The 26194-nt window shown below is 55.8% G+C and overlaps 1 protein-coding gene across 1 annotated transcript; it reads right to left on the bottom strand.

The window, feature by feature from the left end:
- Positions 1-1244: 1244 nt before the first annotated feature.
- Positions 1245-23446, bottom strand: SREBF1 (sterol regulatory element binding transcription factor 1; the record flags this gene model as incomplete). Its single annotated transcript, XM_084238647.1, has 18 exons — positions 1245-1474; positions 1739-1850; positions 1961-2161; positions 2604-2769; positions 2921-3253; positions 3536-3644; positions 4483-4651; positions 4850-5016; positions 5098-5359; positions 5633-5811; positions 5942-6137; positions 6361-6581; positions 6707-6821; positions 7513-7734; positions 7816-7953; positions 8040-8227; positions 8600-9031; positions 23356-23446. The coding sequence occupies 18 exons, from the start codon at positions 23444-23446 to the stop codon at positions 1245-1247; spliced, it is 3531 nt and encodes a 1176-aa protein (XP_084094773.1).
- Between the last annotated feature and the right edge of the window lie 2748 nt (positions 23447-26194).

Below are 26194 nucleotides of genomic sequence, written 5' to 3'. Positions count from 1 at the left end.
TCCTTAAGAGTAAAAAACAGTCATTGCATTCAGAAAAAAAAAAGTCAATAAAGATACAACGATTGTTTTGGAAGTCTGCAGCCTGTGGATTCTGAGCAGATTCTGCTGTGAGAGGGCCAGGCTTTAGATTGGGGGGGGTGGGAGGAGGAGGAACGGGGTGGGAGGACAAAAATTGGAGTCAGGGGTTCTTCGGGAACAGGAAATATAAGCCCCTTTGGGTCTCAGGTCATGATGGGGGTACAGGCTTTCTCGGGTGTGAGGGGACAGTGGATGGGGACATTAGACTGACATCCCATACTTAAGGTTGTAGCTCCTGTCACCGCTGATGCGTGGGGACACCGGTTCTGCCATGTTAGGCTGGAAGCTGATCTGGGTATAAGTTGAGCAACTAGAAAGGACATGAGACCATAATGACCTTAAGGGTTAGAGATTGAAACAGCCTAGGAATCAGTGGGATCCAGGTCGGCTGGAGGTCATCTCCAGGTCTCCCAGGACACCAAGAGGAAATTTTGTGCTATATGGTGGATGGGGTAGGAAGCCTTTGCCGGGGTGCGGGGTGGAAGGAAAGACCCAAAGGAACCTCCAGTAGGTATGTACATCTATTGAAGCACAGACTCTTCTCCCCAAAGGAACAAAATCCAGATTATAAATAATTTCATTTTTTATTCTCTGTACAAAACTTCTCAACCTATGAAAATAAAGTTTGCAAAATGCAAAGTAGCACGTGAGCCTCAGAAGCGAAGAGGCTGGCGCACCCTCATCTAAACTATGTACAAGTGTCCCTGAAAGGGAGAGAGGCGCCGTGAGGCCGGGCCTCTTTATGACCTGGAAAGCCAAGTTGAGTCCCCCCAATTCAGTGAAATGTAGCCCTCTCCACCCTCTAGACCCGAGAGGGGGAAAGCCACAGGGTGCCTGCCAGGAAAGGAAGGGACACCCAACTGGGCTGGCCTCTGCAATCCCCCAATCTGCCACCAGAGGTCAGCACCATCTTGGCTGGCGCTCAATAGGTTGGGGGGGGGGGGCCTGGGGTTGTGGTTGCGCTGCCCGTGTGACCTCCCAGATCGAGACAAAAGTCCCCGCGGGTCTCCCATACTCCACTTCCGAGGCAGAGCAGTCCATGAGTGAAACGCGGACACCAGCATCTCTGGCGCTGCCTTCGGCCATTGAAGCTCCAGCTTGGGGGGCAGGCTGAAATGGGGCAGCTAGAGACACAGGCACTGGGACAGACGGCCTTAGGAGGTGGTCTAGCTGGAGGTGACAGTGGTCCCACCGCCCAGACGCATGAGCATCTGCTGGCAGTCCTGCAGCAGCCGGTGGTCACCGAGCTTCTCGAGCGTGCGTGCTGCCTCGGCTAGCATACCCACGCGCTGCCCGGGCGCCGAAAGGAAGCCAGGCGGCAGGTAGCAGGAGGCCAGCAGCAATGCCTCTGCATGCTCGCGCCTCGTGGGCTGTGGTTCCAGCTCTGCTATGGTGCCTGGGAACAACACAAGGGTGTCGTGGGGGGCAGGGCCACATGGGGCGAGGCCCAGGGCTTGGTCACACCCCCTAGCACGCAGAAGCCACGCCCCACTTTCCCCCAACTCAGCATGCCAGGAGCGACATCCCTCCACAGGGCCTGTCCCCTAGAACACACCCGGCCATGCGTGCGTAGCCACGTGTCCTTCAAATGGCAGTAGCCCCAGTCTTCCCGAGCTTCCATCACTCCCTCCCTGGCATTTCACCCACATACACTCCTCACCTCCTTTGCTACAGGGTCCTGCCCTCCTCCTCAGACTGCGGTCCAGGAGCTGGTGTGTCCGTGTGGGGCTGGCCCCTGCCATCAGACGGGCAGTGGCCTCATGTAGGAATACCTGGGTAGGAAGAAGTCAGGAGAATTAGGGGTTCGGGCTTGGCCCCTACTCTTCCCTGACATCTGCTGCCACATGTCCCCATTGTGAGGTGAGAGGCCACAGGCACTCACCCTCCGCATAGCAGGTCGGAAACTCTGTGCCAGACGCCTCAGGCCACTCAGGTCCCGCTGGAAGCCACGCAGCTCCAGGGCTGAGGCCTGGGGCCCACTGCCTGCGCCCTGGGAGGTCTGAGCTGCTGTGGGTGGCTGCTGCCTCCGCCACAGGCTAGTGCGTGCCACCAGGAGCAGGTCACACAGGAGCAGCTGCATGGCCTGCGGGGGAGCAGGGTAAGGGGTCATGGGGGGGCTTCAGCTCTGGGAGGGCAAGGGTAGGGGCCCGCGGTGCCAGGGGCCGGCTCCGGGCTGCACTGCCGAGGCACTGCACCCGCCTCACACACATGCAATGCAACAGCAATGCACCGCGGGGCCGCCCGCCTCTCAGGCCCCCACGCCCGCCACCTGCCCAGGAAGCAGCCTCTAAAGAGGGCCCTGCCACACAGCTCACCCTACCCCCCCTCCTGTGATAGGGGAAACAGACCAGACAGAGGCAGCCACTCTCCCCAGAACCCTGAGTGAGAAAGCAAAATCAGCCAGGCGCCCAGTCCTATGCTGAAGGGCTAACCCCATAATCCTATGTAGTTCAAGGGGGAAACAATCAGGGAGTGGTATGTCCATGACCCTCCAGACCCGCCAGGTCCCAGCCCCGAACCCTCACCTTGTCAATGGGGCTGCCAGTTGAGGTGGCGGCCAGGCTGTCCCGCAGGTACCCGCTGGCCTTCTCACAGATGGCTAGGCTGGCTGGGCCACACTCTGCCTTCCCACGGCCCAGCAGGGCCCGGGCAGCCTTGAAGGAGTGTAGAGCTGCCCTGGGCAGGGGTCTCCTGTCAGAGGGAGGACAGAAGAGTGATGGCCAGACCATGGACAGTGAGGGCCCCAGGCCCTCACTGAGCTCCCGCTGCCCTGGTCTGGCTTCCTGGGGAAGGAAGGGTGGCAGTCTCCATCGCAGTTGGACAGAACCTGGCCTGCACTCACTCGGACTCCAGCAGGGCGCGGGGCAGGTGCTCCACTAGCGGGTACAGCCGCTCAGCCGCCTCCTCGTCCCGCCGCAGCCAGTGCGTCACCACGGTCGTCAGCGAGGCCCACCACTTGGCCACGGGGTCCACGCCTAGAGAGGAGCAGGGTGGGTCCCTGAAACTCAGCTCCACCGCCCCTAAGGCTAAGCAGGGAGCCAGGGGATGGGGATTTGGGGGCTGACCGGTGGTGGTGGCCATGCTGGAGCTGATGGAGAAGCTGCAGGCTGGAGTCCCGGCAGCATCCGAACAGCTGTTCAGCAGCTGTAGGTACCCAAGGGCGTCCGAGAATTCCCTGTGGCAGGAGAGAACTGGCTATCAGGATGCGGGCAAGGGTCCTAGGTGGGCATGGGACCTCCTCCCCTCCCACCACAGCACAGCCTCCTGGCTCTACTGTGCCACTGTCTCCTGCAGGCTGGTGGGGAAGATGAGAGCCAGAGGGAACTCAGATACGCCCGTGGCCGCACAGGCGTACCCAGTAACCTAGCTTTGGCTGCCTACACAGGTCCCTAGACAAAGTCATTCCCAGACTCCACCATGGAGGGCTCTGCCTGGTGGGGGGCACAGGGAAACTCACTTGTCCCCATCAGCTGATCCAGGGCTGGGGCTGGGTTGAGCCACACAGTTCAGTGCTCGCTCCAAGAGATGTTCACGGAACAGCTGGGTGACCTGGGCCAGGGGGTCCACTGTGGGAGGAGTGGGTAAGTGGGACTGGTGCTCCACCAGCGGGTACAGCCGCTCGGCTGCCTCCTGGTCGGCCTTCTTCCCATATCCACCTCTCCACCCCAACGGCTCTTTCCTGAGTGCACGAGCAGGCTCTGCTCTGGGACAGATGGAAGTTGGTGGATAAATGCCTAACCCCTGCCATGGGAGAGGATAGCCTACCTTGGAGTGGTGTATTCTACTGAAAATATATCCCTAGCAGCTCTGTCCCTGCCCTATCTGACATCTTCCTCTGCAGTGGTATTGCCTGGGTCACCTCCCCAACAGCACCTGCCCTCAAATCCCTGTCTCCATGTTTGCTTTGAAAAAGCCCCAGATGGGGGCCTCCCTGGTGGCACAGCGGTTGAGCGCTGGGTTGCGAAGCTGCCCGCAGCCTCTGCAGCACCGGTTCGATCCCCGGCCGCTGGGCAAGGGCCCCACATGGTGCGCAGACCTCTCCTGTTGCGCCCGCTGCTCCCCTCAGCAGTGTACTTCGTCGGTCTGACTGTTCTGTTCCCTGCTCTGGCTCTGGTGAATTCTTTCACCACCACCCCCACCCCGAGCTTCTGACTGTACCCAGTGCTTGTATAAATAAATAAATCTTTAAAAAAAAAAGAGAAAGAAAAAGCCCCAGTTGACACAGAGCCCAGACCTTCCTGCAGCCCTCCACAGCAATGACAGAAAGTGGGGCAACAGACAGATGGACAGGGACAGCTAGAGATACAGGGGACATGGAATGGGACAGGAAGGAGGATGAGGGGCACCGAGGATGACCATGGGAAAGGGATAGGGGGCAGGGGCGGGCATAGGGTGAGAGAGCACCTGGGTTCCCTGCCAAGCTGTACAGGCTCTCCCGCGGGGCACTGCACACAGCCCAGTCGCCATCCACGAAGAAACGGTGGCCCACAGGGTGGCAGAGCCACTGCATGGCAAGAGGAACTGAGCCACTCTGTGCCAAGCAGGCCTGGCGAGCACTACTCAGGAAGAAGCGCTGTAGGGGAGGGGAGCTGGGCTGTCACACTGGACCCAGGCAGGGGCTCACACCCACACCCCTGAGACTCCAGGTCAGACTGGAGCCCACCCCGTAACCCACTGTTATATTCCGTGTAGCCCCTGCCTAGGGAGCCATAGTCAGAGATGCAAAGACAAGCCCCCAGCCTGTCCCCCACCCCGGCTCCAACCAACTCACTGTCAGAAAATGCAAGACCCGTGGGAGACTGGTCTTGACCCTTAGTGCAACTGCCACATAGATCTCAGCCAGCGTGGCCACGGACACAGCATCTCCCGCACATTCTGCCAGGTTCAGGGCGCTCAGTGCAAGGTTGGTGGCAACAAGGTGGCCACCTATGTACTTCCCTAGAAAGTGGGCAGGAATGAGGCTGGGGTATGGTGCAGGGCAATGGGGGTCCCTGGGGCCCTGCTCCATGCCCACCATACCCATAGTATGCAGCTGGTGCAGCTTGTGGTAGACGAGGGCCGCATCCCGGGCGCTGGCACGAGCATCCGCCTGCAGAGCGTGGTCCCTTCGCAGGCCTCCCGCCCGGCTTGCCAGCCAACGGCCCACCCAGAGACGTTGCAGCAGGTGGCGGATGAGGTTCCAGAGCAGACTACAGGCCAGGTCCAGGTGGGAGGTAGGCAAGGGCCGACCCAGGGCCCGCAGGGCCAGCCATAGCTGCTGGGCAGCCTGGGCAAAGTCGCCCTGGGGATAAAGGTTTTTCCAGGTGAGAAAAGTGGGGTCAGAGTATCCCAAGTACGTACATAATAGCCCTAGATGGCTCTGAAGATTGTTCTACCTTAGGTTCCTCACTGTGACGCCCTGGGGTGCTGGAGGTCTAAGGGGTAGACTAGAGCAGGGAAGATGGGGTACATTTACGGTGTGCCCAGAAGATAAGGGAGATGGATTATGCCTATCAGTTTCCCAGGCGCTGCTTAAACCCCGACTTGGCCTACCCAACACATGCCCTGGCCTTACCCGCGCCAGGTCCAGGTCAGCCTGCTTTCGATGCCTCCAGAAGTGCACAGCAGGGCCTGAGTGGGGCCGCGTGACTGGCTCTCCATAGACAAAGAGAAGTGCCAAGGAGACCAGCACTAACAGCCCATTAGTCAGCCAGACCAGTGGGGGCAGCAGCCACGGGGCCCAGCCAGGGCCATCTGAGGGCAAAGAGAAGGGCTGGGGACACAGCTCCCAGGAAATTCAGGGCCCCAAACCCAGGTTTAGGATTTACACCCACGTCCCCTTTCCCACCTCTCTCCCAAAGATGCCCAGGCTGACCTGTCGTACCTCTACTCTCCGTGTCCAGCATGTTGCGCCCGTGGTAGATGCTAGTGGCATATGAGGGGCCAGAGAGACCCCAGTTGCCCAGCAAGGAGGCCAAGGGGTTGCAGGAGAGACAGAGGAAGACAAGCATGCACAGGGCCAGGCGGGAACGGTCCAGCATGCCCCGGCTGTGGGGGGACAGCAGCTGCTCTGGCTTCACCTGGTGGGGGTGGGCATGGGCAGTGAGGACAGAGCAGCAGCGGCCCAGGGAGCATGGGCTCAGGTATTCCACCCAGCCTGACTGTGGGACACTGCACGGCTCTAGGCCTCAGTTTCTGTATGTATAAAATGGGAGGTGGACTATGTTAAGGGCTTCTTCCTGACCAGTCCTGGGGCTCAGAGGGTATCACTAGGAGACAAGGAGGCAAAAAATTGCATCCAACCTGGCTGTCCTCAAAGACTGGGCTGTCTGGCTCCGAGTCACTGCCACTGCCTCCACTGCCACTGCTCCTGCTGCCAATCGACAAAGGGCTGCTCTGGGAGGGTGAGCCAGCGTCTGAGGGGGGTGGGCTCAGTGTGTCCACCACCTCAGGCTTCATGCCCTCCATGGACACATCTGTGTTTCTACCACTGCCACAATTGGACACCAGGTCTTTCAGAGATTCTGTAGGTGAGAAAGAAGCAAGGGGTTGAAGGCTACATACCCCAATCCACCCCAAATCAGCTTAGGGCCTAAGCCAGGGCTGGACTCTGGGCCAGAGCCAGGGGCTGAGTTAAGCCAGGACTCACTACTTTTATGGGCAGCACTGCGCAGACTCAGGTTCTCCTGCTTGAGTTTCTGGTTGCTTTGTTGTAGGAATCGGATGTAATCGATGGCCTTACGCAAGACAGCAGATTTATTCAGCTGCAAGGGGTAGGAGGGAGACAGGAGAAGTGGCCAGTGAGGCCTAGCAAATGAGTACTTGGCAAGAGCCAGGGCTGCTTTGCCACAAAACTCCCTCAGGACCTTTGCACTTGCTGTTTCATCTACAGGGAATGCTCCTCTCCTACTAGTACCTACCTTCCAGGATGGACATAAGGATTAATATGTAAAACGCAATCAGCAATTGTCTGACTAGCTGCTACTATTGTTATTAACATCTTCATGCCTCACTCCTCACCTCCTCCATGTCTCTGGCAATATATCACCTTAGTGGGGCCTTCCCTGACCACTGGCTTGAGAGTCACAACTCTCACCAGTTCTCTCTGTTTGCTTTTCCTCCGTAACACTTCGCACCATCAGGTGTACTCTAACACTCTCTTGTTTATTTTCATCCCCTCCCTCTGCTTCCCTTGCACTAGAACAGCAGTTCCTTCCTTGATGGCAGGATTTTTGTGTGCTTTTCACTACCATATCCCCAGTGCCTAGAATAGCCTCTGGCATACAGGACCCCCCCCACCCCGAGTTTAACTGAATAGACAAGGCTGCCCAGGCCTGAGGAGGGTGAAGTCCAAGGTTGTCTGTTCAGACTCAGTCCCAATCCCCTTTTCTTCTGCTCTGTCTCCCCCTTCCCTAGGGTTACCCTGGTCCATGCCTCTGCAGGCCTTGCCCGCACCTTGGCTTCGGTGCCCACCACCAGGTCCTTCAGCTCGACGATCTTGTCGTTGATGGAGGAGCGGTAGCGTTTCTCGATGGCGTTGTGGGCTGTGCGCTTCTCCCCGCGGCTCTGGGCTGAACCCAGTGTCTTGCTGCCGGCTACCAGCCGGTTGATGGGCAACTTGTCAGTATCCACTACCAGTGGCACTGTTGCCAAGATGGTTCCACCACTCACCAAGGTCTGCAGGGCCAGGCACAGGTTACTAGGTGGGTATGCAAATGTGCAGACCCCACACCCTTCCACTCTGACCCTGCCACCCACCTGCAAGGGCCCTGTCTGCACAGTAGCACCAGGAGCCAAGGAGCTGATATTTGCTCCCTTCATGGTGGTTCCCAGGTCTGTTTTCATGGTTGTCAGGAGAAGCGAGTCTGTCTTGATAAAGTGGGGCTGTAGCAGGACCTGGGGATGGCAGAAGTCTTACGTTGGAGCTATATGTCTGGGCCAGGGGCTGCCACCTCTCCAATACCAGGCCCAATCCCCCTTACCGGGACCTGCTGGATCTGTGAGGTCACAGTTGTTGTTGCAGGGGCTGTTGCGGGGGTGGCTGTGGCTGTCAACATCTGCTGGGGTACTGCACTCTGGACCTGGGTGTGCAAGGAGACGGGCGGGACCCCTGGCAGGGAAGCCAGTGGCAGGCTAGGCAGCGGCTGTGGGGTGCTCCCTGGAGGGGTCCCTGCAGAGATAAAGGCTGTGGCTGTGGGCACAGGCTTCCCTAACTCACTTTAAACCCATCCCTCTGGTCCCTATAACTGTCTGATCTTGATGGCCTGTTTCCTGTCTGCACAGGCCCTGCCTGGGGCTCTGATGCAAATGTGCTAGCTTTCCATCCAGTTACTTGTCTTTGGAAGGGGAACATGGACGTAGACAACCAAGGTAGAATGGGAGGCAATGCTAATCCCAGAACAACAATACCAGTAAAGCTAGTAATGGGGGCAGCTCAAGCTGCAGAGTAGAGTCCTGATTTCCTAAGCCTGAAAAGTCCTCTAAGACCACAGCAGACCCTTCTCTGTACTCCTGCTTCCCATCCCTCCACATGCTGCCTTACCTGTAGTGAAGCCTCCAGGAGGGCTGGGATAGCCCAAAACAGGGGCAGAGCTGAACTGTGACTGGGCTGGAACTGGAAAACTCTGGGGCAGGAGAGCCCCTGGTAGAGGCTGTGGGGTGGGGGGCTGTAGGATGGTCAGTGGCACTGGCTCCTCCTTGATACCAGGCCCAGGGGAAAAGGCAGGCACAGATGAGTACATCTTCAGTGGGGTAGGCGCAGGCTGGGGAGGGGACATAGGTGGGGGTGTTGCCTTAGATCCCCCCAGGTAGCCTTCGAGTGGGGAGCTCATTGTGACCGGAGGTGGGGACAAGCTGCCCCGGGAGCTGGCATCTGGGCTGCCAGGATCTGTGTCACCTGTCCGGCCCCCCACATAGGGTGGATCGAACAGGCCTGGAAAGTCGCTGTCTTGGTTGTTGATGAGCTGAAGCATGTCTGGAGAAAGAAGGAGAAGAGACTGTGTGAGCGACTGGGGGGCAGGGGCTCCCCCCAGACATCTGCATGCTCCTTATCCACACAATTGTACATGCAATGCCACGGAAACAGAAAACCACCCATGTGAACCTCTGCTCCCATACACACAGCCACTTCTGGGGCACCTGTGATATCTGGAACAATGCCTGTGGGTCACCTGTACGCAACAGCCCTTGCAACAACTGAACAAGGTCAGCACTGTGCAGGTGCCAGGGTCCCCCAAGGCCCATTAGCTAGACTGAGGCAGAACTGCCATCACCAACCCAATCTTCCATGGAACAGACAGAGCCTGGGGGGAGGAGGGAAGGGGTCAGCTGCTGGCCATGTGTGTGCCAGCCAGTGTGTCCCTGCATGCTCTGGGAATAAACCCAGATCCTTTCTGGAGCCAACTAGCCTCGGGACCTGGCCATTCAGGGCTTTGGTTTCTCCTCCGTAAAAGAGAATGCTGTCTGTCCTGACTCCTTCCTCCTCGTACAGACTGGGCCACACTCCCCGCCGCAGCCTGGCCAGTAGGCCCTCTCCCCCAGCTGGCGGCCAGCAGCCTGGCTGGGTAGGCCTGGGGCGTTCTAACCCACTGGGTGAAAGAGCTCTGCAGGATCCATGAGCACAACACTGGGAGCCAAAGAATCCCCCAAATCCCCAGTGCTGCCCACAACTGACTTGGTGTGGACCAGTAAGTAGCCTTCTCTCACTGGACCTCAGTTTCCTTATCTGTACAACAAAAAAGATTGAGTTCCTTTTGGCAGCGGCTTTGAAGCTTTGCTGGGCAGGCAGCACAGAGTGAGCACTCCTTCCTACTGACAAGTGCACTGGCAGGAAGTTTACCACAGAAGGGGACCTTCCTAAGTCCTCCAACAGAGCAAAAGAAGGGTGCCAGGGTCCCTTCCTGGGTCCTCAGATACAGACAGTTTGTGGCCCTCCATGTATATGCAGGACATAGAGGCAAAACGTACTTTCACTTGTATGATATCTCATCCTTCATGAGCCCCTTTGACAGATAAGGAAACTGAGGCCAAAAAACAAAAACAAAACCCAGGCTGAATCCAGGGTTCCCACTATCTACCTGGGGAGTCTAAGACACCCCCAAAGGGGGGCTCCCGGGAGACAGCAGGACAAATGCCCCTCCTCCTTGCTTCCTTCCTATCTGCCCCAGAGGGGAAGCAGAGGGGAACCAAATGTTGGGCTAGGGGTTACTAGTGAGGTTGCTCCCCGAGAGCAGGGGCTGGTGCACCTCCCCGGGACCTGGCTCTTTCCATGTCAGAGTTCCACAGCCTCCACACACACACACTCTCCCCACTCTGTGGGAACCGGGCTGGAGGTCCCGCAGCCGAGATGGAGGCTTTGTAATAAAGGGGTGGGGGTCCTCCAAAAATACCTTCAAAAGTGCAATCCATGGCTCCGCGGCCCAGGCCCGCCGCCCCCTAGGGGCGTCCAGGCGACTGGCCCTGCCGGTCTCCGCGCCGCGCCGACTTCACCTGTCAGGGCTCCGCCCGCTTTATAGCCCGCGCAGGCCCCGCCCCGCCCCGCGGGCCCCGCCCCCGCCCCGCCCCGCCCCGCCCCGCCCCCCCGGGGCTGCGGGCCGGGCATGGGGTGAGCGCGCCTGGCCAATCAGCGACTACACCACCTCCTCCCCGGGGCCCCGCCCCGCCCCCCGCCCCACCCCCGGGCTGTCGGGGCTAGAGTTTCACCCCCGGCGCTGAATGGGGCCGGGGTTACTCGCGGGCGCTGGCCCTTAACCGGCTCGGCACCGTTGTCTGCCGGGGTTACTGGCGGTCACCGCGCTCCCCCCGCACCCCCAGTTCCCGCCACTGTTGTTATCACGAGGGAAAGGGGTCTGAGTGGGAGGACTCCAGCAGGGGTGCCCCAAACCCACAGAGTTCTGTGTTTTAAATCACTGCCCAGTGAGTCTGGACAGCCTCAGTTCACTCCTCTAGAAAACGGGGCACACTCATCTCCCCGGCATGAATGGGAGAAGGGAGATGATGGTGCACGCTCAGTCCTAAAAAGCCCTTCAGTAAGGCCAAAGGCTGCCTGGTGGTAGGTACTGGGATTCCGTCTCCTTAGGTAGCCCCAGCACCGTGTCATCCCCAGCCCGTGGGCCACGGACAAGTGGTTGTCTCTGAGAACTGAAGCCTCCCCCAAATGACACATCCAGGTAATTCTCAAACCTGGTCTCCTGACTCCCAGCACAGACTTCCCTTTGCAGAAGGGCCTGGGTCTGGGATGAAGTGTGGAGGGGCGGGGGTGTCCAGTGAGGTATGCCCTTCCTGCCAAGGTCTCACAGCGCACCCCACACCCACCCACAACCACCCCGACTGTCACTAGGTGAAGCCTGACTCTTTAGGGCTCTAGGAGGCGAAGAAGCAACCCAACCCCTGGGGCAGTGAAGACAGGGATACCTAGGCCTATCTCCTTCTGTTAAAGGTCAAAGTTCAAAACACACATGTGCACACACACACAAACAGAGCCTGGTCAGCAGCCAGGTCGACAGCTTTTGTGGCCAAGCAGACCATCACCAAGACTGACTCAGCCTCCAATCGCAGCCTCAGATCCTGGGCAGGCAGGTGGGCAGGAGAAGGTGTTCTGCCCCCATTGGCTCTACCTCTTCAGGAGCCTAAACAAGGAAACTCTCCTTCACACAAACCCAGTTCCCCCCCTTTTCTTTTCTTTTTTCTTTTTCTTTTTTTAAAGATTTATTTATTTATTTATACAAGCACTGGGTACAGTCAGAAGCGCGGGAGGGTGAGAGAATTCACCAGAGCCAGAGCGGGGAACAGAACAGGCAGAATGACAAAACTCACTGCTGAGGGGAGCAGCAGGCACGGAAGGAGAGGTCTGCGTGCCATGTGGGACCCTTGCTGGCTGGCTGGGGATCGAACCGGCACTGCAGAGGCTGCAGGCAGCTTTGCAGCCCGGCGCTCAACCACTGCGCCACCAGGGAGGCCCTCCCCCCTTTTCTATAGCATCTAGAAGGTGTCAAGAAAACCTGCTCCACCTCCCTCTCTTCTCAGTCTGTGGGAGCTCACACATCACCCCTATCTCCCCCAAAAGCAAAATAAAACATCAGTTTTGGAAAGACTCTGATTTCACCTGAAAAATGTAAGACACCCCAAAACTCTGTTCTTTCCTTACTTTGTTCCCCCTTCTTTTGAGCCTAGAATGTGGCAGGACTTGCCTGAGACTTAGCAAGGTCAGGCCAGGACCAGTTACCCCTGAGGGTGTCAACTCTGGTCCCTCCCCTTCCTGTTCAGCGGCAGGCTTCTATTCCCTTCGCCCACTTTCTTGCCTGTTTGTTTCCCATGTCTCACATTTCTGTGCTCTGCCCTATCCCGTTCTGATTAAGGAGGTGGGAAGGAAAGGACAGTCACTTGCTGACCCCCTGAGGGTAGCAGGAGTCAGGAGGGGCTTCTGAGCCAGGATTTGGAAAGGCAGTGAAGGATCAGGGAACACAGCCTAAACTGTGGGGGGCCTGCATGCCCCTCCACATGGAGGGGCTCCCTATCCCCTGAAACTCCTGGCTGACCAGCCCCCTATTTCACTTTCCCCTGAAACCAGATCGGCCAGCCAGTCTGTAGAAGTTGGAACCCAGGGGTAAGGTTGGGGATGGAGATTTTAAGGTCAGCCCTACAAACCCCACTCCCACCCCCCCACTCCCTCACCCCCCCTCCCTCCACACATCCTAACAGAGGGGATAGATCTTCCCTCTGCCCCTCACTTGCTGTGTCTCCCCAAGCAGTTCACACCCTCTGAACCTCCACTTCTGATCTCTAGAGGTGGGGATTAGAGGAGAGTAAGGGTGTGAAGCACCCACCACTACACAAAGGTTAGTCTCTCCACAGCAACTAGAATCACAAAGTCAGCTGCCTGATACTTTCAATGTTGAAGTTGGAGCTCCACAACCATTCGACAGAAGTTGTTTTTTTTTTTTTAATTTTTTTTTAATTTTTTTTTTTTTTTATACAAGCACTGGGCACAGTCAGAAGCGCGGGAGGGTGAGAGAATTCACCAGAGCCAGAGCTGGGAACAGAACACGCAGAGTGATGAAGAAATACACTGCTGAGGGGAGCAGCGGGTGGCAGGAGAGGTCTGTGCACCATGTGGGACCCTCGCCAGCGACGGGATCCAACCGGCACTGCAGAGGCTGCGGGCAGCTTCGCAACCCAGCGCTCAACTGCTGTGCCACGGGGGAGGCCCTCCACAGAAGTTTTTAAGGAGAGTTAACAGGCCAGGACTAAGGTGAGGCAAGAGAGGCACCCAGAGCGCACCATTAAAGGACGCTCCTCTCCTGCCTGGGCTGGGACCCAGTCCTGGCAGCCAGGACTGCTGGTCCTGGAAGGTGGGCCAAGGCCCCTGTGTTGTAGACTGCCCTCCAGCAAGTTCAGCACTGGAGGGCAAAGTGCTTTGGGCACTCTCAACACATGGAAGAAGAGGAGGCATAGACTGAGCTCCCCTCACCCCCACCTCTCCCCTTTCCAATGCTCAACACCCCCTCCTCAAGCCTGGATTCCTCCTTGCTCCTCTCCTGATTCAGGACCAGACAGGAAACCTGAAACCCGACCCCCTCTCCACACTACCTCAATTCTCCTCCTCCTTCTTCTTCTTCTTTTTTTTTTTTTTTTAAAGATTTATTTAGGGCCTCCCCGGTGGCGGCGCAGCGGTTGAGCACTGGGGCAGAAGCTGCCCGCAGCCTCAGCCTCTGCGGTGCCGGTTCAATCCCCGGCTGCTCCCCGGCCACTGGAGGAGGGTCCCACATGGCGCGCAGACCTCTCCTGCCGCCCGCTGCTCCCCTCAGCAGTGTACTTCAGTCCTTCTTCCGGCTCTGCTCCCCGCTCTGGCTCTGGTGAATTCTCTCACCCTCCCGCGCTTCTGACTGTACCCAGTGCTTGTATAAATAAATAAATAAATCTAAAAAAATAATAATAAAGATTTATTTACTGGGGTACAGGCCAAAGGTGCTGCGAGGGTAAGCGGATTCACCAGAGACAGAGTGGGGAGCAGAACAGGCAGATCTACTGAAATACACTGCTGAGGGGAGCAGTGGGCCAGACAGGAGAGGTCTGCTGCGTCATGTGGGTCAGTTCCCTGGCTGGAGATCATGCTGCAGTGGCTGCAGGTAGTTTCATAGTGCTGAGACTTAACCCCTTGTGCTACCAGGGAGGCCCCCAAACCTCCTTCTGAAAGTAGATGTGGGGAAGCCTTTTTTTCTGACAGGTTTGTCCTGTGAGGCCATGATGGAAATCCTGGACCCACTCTTCAAACTTGCAAGAACCCAGCTCTAACCATAACAGTAGCCTATAGCCCATCCAACTTGCATAAGACCTTGAACTCCAAACAAACTCTGCTTGCTTGCCTCTAGGGACAGAGAGCTCACCACCTCCTCCACATAGCCCAGTACACAAAGCGCAGATCTGTCTCTCTGACAATATCTGCCGCCCTTTTCTGAGTCTCTAACTGTATGTCAGACCTGAGCCAGGCGCTGGATGTACAGGGACACAGCACAAAGACCTCCCCTCATGGAGCTTTGTTCCAATGAAAGAGACCAATAGTATGCAAGGGAAAAGGTGGTGATGATTTCCGTGAGGAAAATTAGGCAACGGAAAGGAAAGGGGAGGCACTAGCATAGTTGGGGTGGTAAGGGCAGGTCTGAATGAGGAAGTGTCATCTGAGCAGAGGCCTAAAGGGAAAAACGGATTTGGCCAGAAGGGAGAAAGAACAATCTGGGCAGAGGTACAAGTGCAAAGGCCCTGAGGTGGGAGCAAGTTTCCTATCATGGTTGAATAACAAGGAGGCCAGTGTGGCTGGAGCAGAGGGAGGCGGGGAGGGTAGAAATCATGAGACACCCAAAAAGTTGCGATTCTAACACAGGTTTGTCTGTCACCTGAGTCAAGGACACCGATTCTCCAGGGAATGAGCAGGTACAGGATTTACAAACTGTCCAGCGCAATAGAGATCAAAGGTTGCACTACCGTGAAGAACTGTAAATGGTGTGAGGCCACCCGACTGCACGGGGAAACGTGGGACAAGGCTCTCGGGACCCCTGAGCATTCCATCTCTGCTGGTTTGGTGGAGGCAAGACAGGCAAGGATGGGGCACTAACTCAACACTCCAGGGAGCTGGGGCCGCACCTGCCTGCCCTCTGTCCTGCTGCTCCCACCCAGTACCTCCTCGTTCTCCCAAAGACACAGGTCAGTAGGTTCGCATGTCCTCAGCTGCTCACGTATAAGCAAAAGCACAGGCTGCCCTTTGTGTGCTCTGGGCTGCCCTGGGGGTACAGGTGCATGTGATTCTTCCTGGAATGGGCTGGGCTCAGGGCTGGAGCCCCAGGTGTACCTGGGGTGGGCCTCTAGATGGACAAGGAAGCACAGGCTCTGAGAGAGGCCAAGTAGCCAAGGTCCTACCGCCACCACGTGAAGAATCTGGGACTCAGACGCAGGTCCATCAAGCTCAGCCTGCCAAGAACAGGTGAGCCCCAGCTCCAGCCTGGCTCTGTCCACTTTGCTGTCACCCCTCATCTCAGGAAGGGTATACTGTGTGCAAGAACGAAGAGGAGGCAATAAGGAGTGCTTCAAGGCTCCACTCTGGGCCTGCCTCCTCTCTGTGCCTTCCTAACTTAATAGCACTAGAGACCAGGTCTTGTCTAGGAGCCCTGAAAGGCAGGCATGAGCCCTGAACCACCTCTGTTGACCCCAGCATTACTCAACACAGGGTTGAGCACAGAAGAGAACAGAGTCAGGGGTTACACAGACTGCCAGCACCACCCCACAGATGCTCTCCAGTCATCTGCGTGTCCCTGCCTGAGCTCTTGCCACACCTCATTTTCCTTGTCTGCTACCTGAACATATCGTACTATTTAAAGCTCCTGTGCATTTGCCAGGGCTGTTTCCTCTGCCAGGAATGCCTTTCTACTATCCTTTGTCCACCTAGCAACCTCCCGTTCCATCTTCAAAACTTGCTCTGATGTTACGGTCCCAGATTCTCCCCTAGTCTCTGCCACTCCACATACCAGCTCCCAGTTATATGGACCGAGTGACCGTGAACATAACTGGTAAGATGGGGGGCCTCCCTCGCGGCGCAGGGGTTAAAGACAGTGCTATCAAGCTATTGCCAGCCACTGCAGCATGAGTTTGATCCCCAGCCGGCCAGGGAGCTACCCATATGGCTCAGCAGACCTCTCCTGTCTCACCGCTGCTCCCCTCAGCAGTGTATTTCAGTAGATCTGCCTATTCTGCTCCTCATGCTCTCTGGTAAACTCTCTTACCGCCCCCACCCCCCCGCACCTCTGGCTTACACCCCAGTTCTTGTATGTATAAATAAATAAATCTTAAAAAAAAAACAAACTAGTAAGATGGTCGTTAAACAAGATGGTGGTTGGCGCAACCACCATCAGACACCTTTTCCTAGGTGGGGACTCGGAACACGTACTTCTTATTCTGGCAGATGAAAACAACTCACTGGCCTGATGCAGTGGCAACTTGGGGTAGTTCCCACGCTGAGCAATTGTTCCCAGTCTAAATAGCAGTGCTGTGCATTTCTCTATATAAATTATATCTATTTCCCCCTTTTGGGTTGTTGCCTCGCAGCCGTATTCCCTGCAGTGGGTGTGTTGGTTCAAAGGCATCATGTTTTAGAGCTGCTGAGCTGCTCTCTGGAAATGATAAACCCCTTTACAACCTCCCCTTTTCCTCCTAGCATCAGCAGCACTGGGTTTTATCATTTTTATTTACTTTTGGATGCTTTGTTTGTCCCAAGAGCTGTGTGACAGGAACCTCAAAGGTGCTTTAATTTGCATTTCTGAGGCGGCTTTGAGGTGTTGGCTTTGAGGTGTTTTGTGCAGCGAACCATCAACTGTAGCTGGAGACTCAGCAGTACAAGTGTGCTCCCTGCTTCTTCAGAAGATTCTTCTGCCTGGAAAGAACCTCCCTGCCGCTTCTCAGGGGGCTCCAGCTCCTCACCCCTCAGGAGCCACTGGGCCTGGTCCACAAGAGGCTCGGTGGACAGAGGGGTGAAGTATCTCAGGGCCTCCAGTCCCCTTCAGTACAGAGGGCAAGGAGGTAACTGGCATTTCCAAGATTCCTTCCAGTTCTGGACTCTTATCTTTTATATCCGCAAAGGACAGGGTGCCTATTCCCCAGGGGTGAGGTGGGAGGTGGGGGACGCCTAGTCTTGCCCTGTCCCACCTTGTCTCCTATGCAGAGACCCAGAACCACCAAATGGTGACTATCAGAACTTGGACCCATAGTCCAGAACATCCTAGAAATTTCCAACACAGACTCCTTGGATAACTGCTGCTAACATTTATTCAGCTAAACAGTTGGCAGGTCCTGGTTAAATGCATTAATGATGATAATAGTAATAACAAGCTGGCACTGGCTGAAGGCCTATGTGTGCCATGTACTGCTCATGCCCTTGACCTAAATGAATTCATCTGATCCCCACAACTCCAAGAATCTGGTTCTACTATTATTCCCATGATCATGATGAGGACCTGAAAGTCAGGAAGTTAAGCCACTTGTCTGTGTTTATACAACACAAAGACCCCTGGCCCCCAGTCATCCAACTGCAGGGAGAATGGGGACCCCAGAGACCTGGAAGGGGAGGGGTGGGTTGTGACTGTGAGGGACAAGGCTTGGTGGGAGAGAGCTGGTGGAGTCATCTGGTTCCAGGTTAGGGTAGGCCTCTCCAGGTCACATATTCTCTCAGGCAGAATGAACCCCCCACGCTGCCCCAACTCCCACAAGCTCCAAACCCAATGGAGGAAGCTTGCCTCAGTAGCCAGCTTCAAAGGCCCCTTCCCAAGAGCCTGCAGATCCATTTCTAGGGTTCTCGCACCCCTGACATAACCAGATCTGTGGACCACGTGGGACGTGGGTTTTACACATGTACAGTCCCCGTTAGGTCCAGAAATCAAAGGACACATCTACAGCCCCGGTGGCTGGCAGGAGACACTTCCTCTGACTAGCACAGTCATTTCTACCCTGGCTGTGCCCAGGTCATGACCCCCGCCTGGGGCTCACCGGGTCACTCAGGATGTTTGTGTTCAGCGAGGTGACCATCGGGCAGGAGATAACCCTCAGCCATTGCCTGCCTGCCTCCCTGGACCCACTCCTAGCTCACTTCTCTCCCTCCCCCCACACCTGTCCCGGCAGGATCCTTAAAGCAGAGCCTCCTGCGCTCAGCAGCAGCACATCTCACAGCCTCCACCACCTATCTTCCTGTCAGCCCTTGCGGTTGAGAAGGCACAGCACTTTCCTCAAGGAAAACAGCAATTCCTGGCCACAATGGGAGGGCTTTTTGATGCCCGGTAGGACAGATCAGATGCCAAAGGGGCAGAAATAGGAACAGGAAGGGAAACCGAATAAGAGAGACCTCTGGCAGGCTCTACCCCTGGGGGCTCTGACTCGGGGTACCCTACCAGCGCAGGGATGGGAAACGTCACGCACCGCACGGGAGAAGCAGGTTTGGCAAACCTTACAGGTCCTGAATGCTGAGGGAACTTTATCTTGGGGGGCCTGGGAAACCATGGGTGGTTTGGAAATGGGGACTTTTGTGGCCTCAGCTGAGAGCTGGGCAATAAGCAGCCTTAAGCTGTGTTTTCTAAGGAGTTCCAGGGGATGGGCATGAGATGACATGGGGGGCACAGTGGCCCCCAGTGTGTCCTGTCCACCATGGCTGGACCCAGAGAACACATGGCTGAACATCAGTGCAAGGCCCCCTGTCGTTGATTTAGGTATCTTGGGAGGACCCAAAGCAGGAGAAAGCTCTGTCTGGGCAAGGTGGGGCAGAGAGGAGGTGAGGGAGTCGGGGAATGTGAGGGGGAGAAGGTTCAGGAAGCTTAGCAGACACCTGGGATGTGGAGGCAGCGTGAATGTGGAGATGCTGAGGGATAGGAGAGAAGGGGCTAAGCCACCAAAGGCACTGGGCAATCAGTGCCCCCAGGACAACCTCTCAGTCAGGCCCAGTCCCCCGTGGTGGACGAGAGACCCCTCCCCACCCCACACTGGATTGTCTCTATTTGGCTCTTCTGCACTTAGAAGCTTGTGCACATTCTCTGATAAAGTAATCCTAAGTGGGAAAGTGCAGACTGCCACGGGCTTAACGATAATCCCAGACATGTGTACAAGACTGCTCTCACCTTCTCTGCCCATAGCTGCTCGGCGCCCTGAAGATCTGAGTGAAAAGGGAGCTCCAGGGGGAGATAGGGTTCATCGGAGGTCACCGTGCACTGAGCCAAGGCAGTGCCTTCACTCAGAGAACCAAGGATTTGTAGAAGCATCTCCACCCCAAAACCCATTCACATGACAGAGGGTTTGGCAGAGACAGGTGTCAGGGGCAGCTGGGGCTCAAGGTCTGAGTTGGCTCCCCGGTGCCAAACCTTAGTCTCATGCTTCAAAGGTCACTCTTGGCTGGGAAGGGAAGATGGTCGCATAACCCCTTTATTGCTCTATGACCCACTCCCAAACCCCAGCATAACCCCACATGAAACAGCCTTCTGGATTCCCTGCTCTATTGCCCTCACCCTATGCTTACTCTTAGAGCCCAGCAGTTAAGAACTAAGAGCGCAGGCTCTGCAGCTCACAGCCTGAGTTTGAATCCTGGTTCTGCCATGTTTTAGCTGTGTGACCTTGGGCAAGCCACTTGACCTCTCTGTTCCTCAAGACACTCATCTGTAAAATGATCATAAGTCTACCCACTTGGGATTGTTGGGATGACTCAATATTTAGTACAGTGTCTGGCATAAGTGCTCCGTTAATGTTCCCTCACTGTGCCTTGATCTGCCACCCCAGTCCCAGAAGGAACTCCTGACACACAACCCAAGCATGGCACTGCCCTGCTCCACTCCCACAAGACTCCTAACTGCTCCTAAATCCAGTCCACCTGGCCCACCTCTCAACCCTCTTAGGCCACATGGAGACCTGCCCTTCCCACTCCTAGTCACCAATCTCTAGACCTTCTTGAAACTGCCCAGCTCCAAGAGCAGAGTGAAAGCCTTGAAAGCAGGTCAGGCCTCTGACCAGCAGTACCCCATCCAGAGCCTCAGCCAATGGAACCAAATGAGGTCCATCCAGGCAAAGATTGGCCTCGGGTGTCCACTGCACTGAGTTCCTGAGAACAAAACAACCCAGCTCCATGGGGACAGGATGGCCAAACCAAGGAACCTGATTATTGTCCAGCTGTTGACATGGAACAAAGCAGGTTATGATCCGCTGTGAGCCAGCAGACCCAAGTCTAATTTATAAAAGTACAGATTAGTGGTGGCCCGGGGCTGAGCGTGGAACAAGGAGCAGTTGTAAATAAGCATGAGGGATCTTATTGGGGTGATGAAATATTCTGCAACTGGTAATGGTCACACAAATAGGTAAAAGTATTAAAACTCACTGAACTGTACACTGAAAAATGGGTAAATTTTATGATAGGTAAATGAGGCCTCAATAAAGTCGTTCTTAAAAAGTGGATTGAGAGTGTGCAGTCATTCCCAAAAATTACCTACATACACACACAGGAAATAATCCTACACATGACTAGCAGAACTTATCTCTGGGTGGTGGATTTAAGATTTTATTTGCTTCTTTTTGCTCACCTGCACTTTCTGATTTTTTCTACAATGAAAAAAGAGATCCATTGTTAAATGGGGGAAAAGACACAACGTATGAATAAAAAGCAAGCAAATCTTCCCCTCAGTGACCAAACATCATGCCCACCTGTTACAGTGCAGGGAGGTGGGCACCCCAAAACCCCCAAACCTGCCTCCTCTACATAGGTTCTGACATCCGCTGCATCAAGACAAAACATACTCTGGTGCATAAGAGCTCCAATGAAGAGGAACTTTAATACAGTTAGTGTGCAATACAGAAAAGGGAAAGAATAGGGCCTCCCTGGTGATGCAGGCTGTTGAGCGCCGCACTGCGAAGCTATCCACAGCCTCTGCAGCGCGGGTTCGATCCTGGCCGGCAAGAATCCCGCATGGCGAGGCAGACCTCTCCTGTCTCACCCGCTGCTCCCCTCAGCAGTGTATTTCGTCTGTCTGCCTGTTCTGTTTCCCACTCTGTCTCTGGTGAATCCTCTCACGCTCCCGTGCATCTGGCCTGTACCCCAGTTCTTGTATAAATAAATAAATCTTTAAAAAAAAGAAAAAGAAAAGGGAAAGAATAGTTTCCAAATCAAGCACTTGAAGTTACCCATCCCCTTGTGAATAAATGCCCAGCCAAACAGGGCTGGCCCAAAGCAGGGCTTCTGAGGCCTGAAAGCCTGCCACAAGTCTAAGGCACATTCCATATTCTGGCCAGGACCCATAGAAAAGGATAAGAAACAGCCAGACAAGTCTGGGAGGAAAAGAGTAAAATCAAGATAAATGCTGCCATTGCTAACCTCCCCACGGTCTCTCACCCACGTCTGTTTCAACCAGTCCAGGACCAAGAAGCCAGTAGTTTCCTCATATGTCTCTCTCTCTCCATGTGCCTCCTCAGGTCTCCTCCTTGCTCTCCATCCTGCTTCCTTCCTTCCTCAGTCTCCTCTCCAGCTTCTTCTCCTCCCTGCTCAGCAATACCCTCCCTTGGGTGGAGCAGGGAACCTGGAACCTCCCCTTTTCCTGGGGACCACCCTCTTACACACCAGCAACAGGTCTCAGTTGTTCTCTTTCTCACAGACTAGAGTTGGGGCCTAGTCTGATCCCCAGTTGCCCCACCCCAATGCTGCCCATGCCTGGCACTGAGGCCTCTAACCAAGTTATACCTGTGGCCTGGATATACCTGCTCTGCTTCAGTAGCCCCAACTCCCCAGGAAATGAAAGCATCCAGAGGGGGAAACTGAGGCTCTGAGAGTGACAGGGCTTGGGCAGGATGGCAAAATGAGCTAGCAGTGTCCAGATCCGAGTGGTAACATCAAGGAGGTCCTCACTGGTCATGGTGCCTTTCACACCGCACCCACTGGGCCCAGTGAGTCTGTCTCAGATGAAGGGCCGGAGAAGGCTCCTTTGAAAAGCCCCACAGCCAGGGTATTTCTTCTCAGGTTCTCCCCTAGCCTGGCCTCAGGAAAAAGTTAATGACAATCTACTGGGCTTATCTGTAAGACTGCAGTTCAGCAGGAGTGAGCAGCTTAGATGTGTCTATTCTGTCAGGTCCACATGTGGCCACATGTCAAGTCCATGGATATGTTCATTCAGATTGTGGGAGGTCTGAGGAAGCTTTCTCCTATGCTCTTGGTCTCAATTTCCCCATCAACCACATGCAGTTCAGCTAATGTTGCTAAAACTGCACAGCAACCACGGAGGACAGTGCTGGGGGCTTCAGTTTGTCTGCCTACAAAGTCTACAGCCTCCTAACTGGTTCCACCACTGTTCCAAACCCCTTCTCTTTAGAACCTGACTGACGCTTTAAAAGATTTTAGCAAGCTGGCTGCATTACTCTGCGCCGGTCCTTTCCTTGGCTGGCAAGTCCTCAACCTGGAAAACAACCTTCTCTTTGGTCACAGGACTGACTCTCAGATCTCAGCTCGACAGTCTGCAAAGACAGGTCTCACCCCACCGCTCCACCCAAAGTGACCCTACTCCTGCTCCACCCCAGAGACGCCCTTGGAGCACACCAGAGTGCAACTAAATATTCATTTGCAAGTTTCCTGCAATTTTTGTGGATTATTGTGGATTAACAATCCTGGATTATTTTCCTGGATTATTGTGCTTGCAGGTAGAGGGGGAGCCCACGTTTGTCTGTGAACCACCAGTGCCTACGAGGGCAACTGGTATTCAATAGGTGGTCACCCGCGAGATAACCGCAGCAGGCAAGAATCCGACCTAGGAGGGCAGCAGGGGCCGGAGGAGGCGCGCCGCGCCTGCGCAGAAGTTCCGGCGCTAAACTGAACTCTGCGGTCGGAGGGAATGACCGCGAGTAACCCCGCGTGACGTCACGGCCGGGGCAGGGGCGGGGCCGGGGCGACGCCTGGAGCCTGAGCTCCAGCCGGCGCCGCCCCGGGGAAGCCTCGCTGACCGCGCGGCGCGGGACCCCAGACGCCAAGAGGCGCCCCAAACCAGGGCCCCGAGCCTCCGAGGGACCCAGGGGGCGCGGGCCGGGAGTCCGCACCCTCGCGCGGCCCGAGACGCCACGACCGACAGGGAGGGTCCGCGCGGACTGCACGCCGCGGCCCGAACACGCAGCCCGGAGCCGGGGGAGGCGCGCGCGCCCCGCACCGCACCAGCCGGCGCCCCGCGCCCGCGCCCCGCGCCGTCCGGGTAAACAAAGGCCGGGCGCTGTCTGCGCGCCCCGCTCGCGCGGAGGCCGGTCGCCCTGACGCACCTTCGATGTCGGTCAGCAGCGCCGCGTCCAGCTCGCACGGCTCGGCCAGCGCCTGCTCCAAGGCCGCCTCGTTGAAGGGCGGCCCGTCCATGGCGCAGCCGCCTCCTCCGGGCGGCCCGCCGGGCCGCCGCCGGGCAGGGACTGTCGCGCGGAGTGGCGCGCCCGAGGCCCGGCCCGCTGACCCGCGGCCGCCGCTGCCACGCACTTCACGTCCTGTCTTCGCCCCGGTGGCCGCTCGGTGCCCGCGAAAAGTTCCTCGGAAACTGGGTTCCCTGGCAGCGGCTCCGCAGGGCTGGCGGGGGTGGGGGCGAGGCGGGGCCACGCGCGGAGGCCCCGCCCCCGGGAAGACCGTTCCGCCCCACCTAGAGAGCACGGGGCCGAGGGAAAACCACCCTGCAGCCCCTCTGCCACCGTGTCCCCAACCCAGTTTTTTCCAGCCTCCCGCGCAGCAGCCTCTGGTCCGGGGCTGAGGGAGCTCGGGCGGACCACTGACCCCTTTTTGACCTCAGTTTCTCCAGCCCCAAGCCAGAGGGCTGAGAGCAAGCCCCAGGACTGGGCCCATCCCCAGAGGCCTCTGGACTTGGGGCAGAACATTTCCCAACAAACCTCACTTTCTAGACTTGGCTCTTTAGACCAAGACAGACCCGATCCAAGTTGTAGCTCTGAGACAATGCAATGTGGCTGAAAGGTTCGGGGAGGTAAAGACAAGGAGAGCCAGGCTACATTTCTCAAAGGGAGGGAAAGTTTATTGCGCCCCGGGCGGACCTCACGCACCCAAGGTGGGGTCAGTGAAGCCGCGTGCATTGTTAGGGGGAAGCAGGGTTTTATAGGGTGAGGAGAGGTCAGGTGGGTAGTTGGGCTAGTACGGCGGGAAAAGTTTGTAGGGCAGGTAGAGGTTCTTTGTCTGAGATGAGACTCGTAGTGGGAGGGGGGAGGCTCATTGTCTGAGTCCTCCAGGCAGGTATCCGCATTCCTGCCCCCCAGGTGGGCTTCCTGGTTGGCTCCTGCATTCTGGCCTCCTGCATGGACCTTTCATGCCAGCCTTTTTGTTGATAGGAAAAGGGGCGACGGTTCTTTCTTTGGCTACTTCCTGCTGAAAAGGGGAGAAGATCAAGGGGGTGGCTCAGGCCTGGTTATGAGGGTCTTCTGCGGGGATGTGAGAATACGGATGGAGCAGGAGCTGGTTAAAGGTGGTTAAAGGACATTTCCCGAATGCGAGCCTGTATGAACTTTAGGAGGCAAGGAGCGAAAAGAAAAAATAAGGTTATCATTAGTATTGGCCCCAAGAGTGGGAGGAGCCATGACACTATAGGATTTTGAAACCATGTCAGCGGAGAGTTGGAACCCCCGGTTTCCCATTCTATGTCTTTGCGTAGTTTTATTAAGGCTTTTACATTTTGTTCTACAATTCCCGATTCGTTGATATAGTAACAACATTCTTCCCTGAGGAACAGGCAGGTACCCCCTTTATTAGCTGTTAACAAGTCCAGAGCCCGCCAGTTTTGGAGAGTGACCTGTGCCAGGGAGGTGAGCTGTCTTTGTAATGATGCTAAAGACACATAGGTTTTTTTCTAAGGAGGTATCAATTTGTTCATAAAATTCCTGGGCAGAAATCAGGCTGTGTCCCAGGGCCCCACCTGCCATACTTGCAGCTGCTATCGATGATGCCAGGCTGATTCCAACCATGATTGGAAGAAAGGCTGCCTGCTTAGTCCAATGTGGTGAGAATAACCAACCTAGCTCAGACCGTCTGTACAGAGCTAACTGTGGGACCGCGAGGACTTGGATACGTGGGCCTGGAGTAGCAGAATTAATACCCTGAGAGAGAGAGCCATTGCACCAGAAAAAGTTTCTCTTTGCTGTTGTTCGGAGTACAGAAGTAACCGAAATGTTAGAAGCACAGGAATGAAAGCTGACAAGGGCATCAGTTGGATAGCAGGGGTAGCTGTGATTGGAGTCCCATAGGGTGACTGAGAGTTGGGGAGTCTGGCAAGCAGGTCAGTTATCTTGGTCGTAGTGGTATTGAGATTAATTGGACCTGCTGCCAGTAGAGGCCTCCGAAGGGAAGCACAGAGGAAACAAGAGGAGGTGTTAGTCCCAAAAGAGTCATTTAGGAAGGTTATAGCGTTTTGGATTATATGAATTTAGGTTGAGGGTGTCTCGGTCTTTTCTGATGATGTTAGCTAATTTTATAGGATTTGTTCTGAATGGAGGATGTCCTGGGAGACTTGGACTGTGGCATTTTGTGTCGGGACATATTCCCTTGAGATGGACAGTGTTGCCACTGGATAGGAATGCCAGCCAGTGTACCCTGCGGCTTGGACTCCCTGTACCCAACGTTGGTCCCAAGGATCTGAAATAGCATAGCTAACTTGACTCATATTGAAGCCCGTATTATGACGGACCAGAGAGAACATTTGGCCTTTGTCTGGAAGGTGCACTGTGCATGACTGGTAAGGGCACCCCCATATTCTCTATAGGTATTTTTTTGCAGTGATCTAAAATTTGATGGTAAAGAAACAAGACAAGGTGTTCATAGGGTTAGTAATCGATGAAAGAGTTAGGGTGAGAGTGATAAGTGCTGTGCATCTGGCCTGTGGGCACTCCGCAGTACCCACCTAGTGGGTGGTCTCAGTGGATTCTGAGACAAAGGTCTCCATAACTGTGAATTTCCATACACAGGACACTGAGCTAGGGGAGATTTTGACAAGAAATGCACATCCTAGTAGGACCCAGGTTATAACATACATACTGTTTGTCTTCAGGGGCACATTTGACCCGTGATAGATGGTGCCAGGAGGGGTGTCCCAGAAGTTTTACCGCTGTAGGCGTGGTGAGA

This window comes from Talpa europaea, assembly GCF_964194135.1.
Source record: "Talpa europaea genome assembly, chromosome: 7".
NCBI classification, from domain to species: Eukaryota; Metazoa; Chordata; class Mammalia; order Eulipotyphla; family Talpidae; genus Talpa; species Talpa europaea.
Note: the sequence above shows the minus strand (reverse complement) of the source record. Positions and strands in the feature narration are given on the sequence as shown.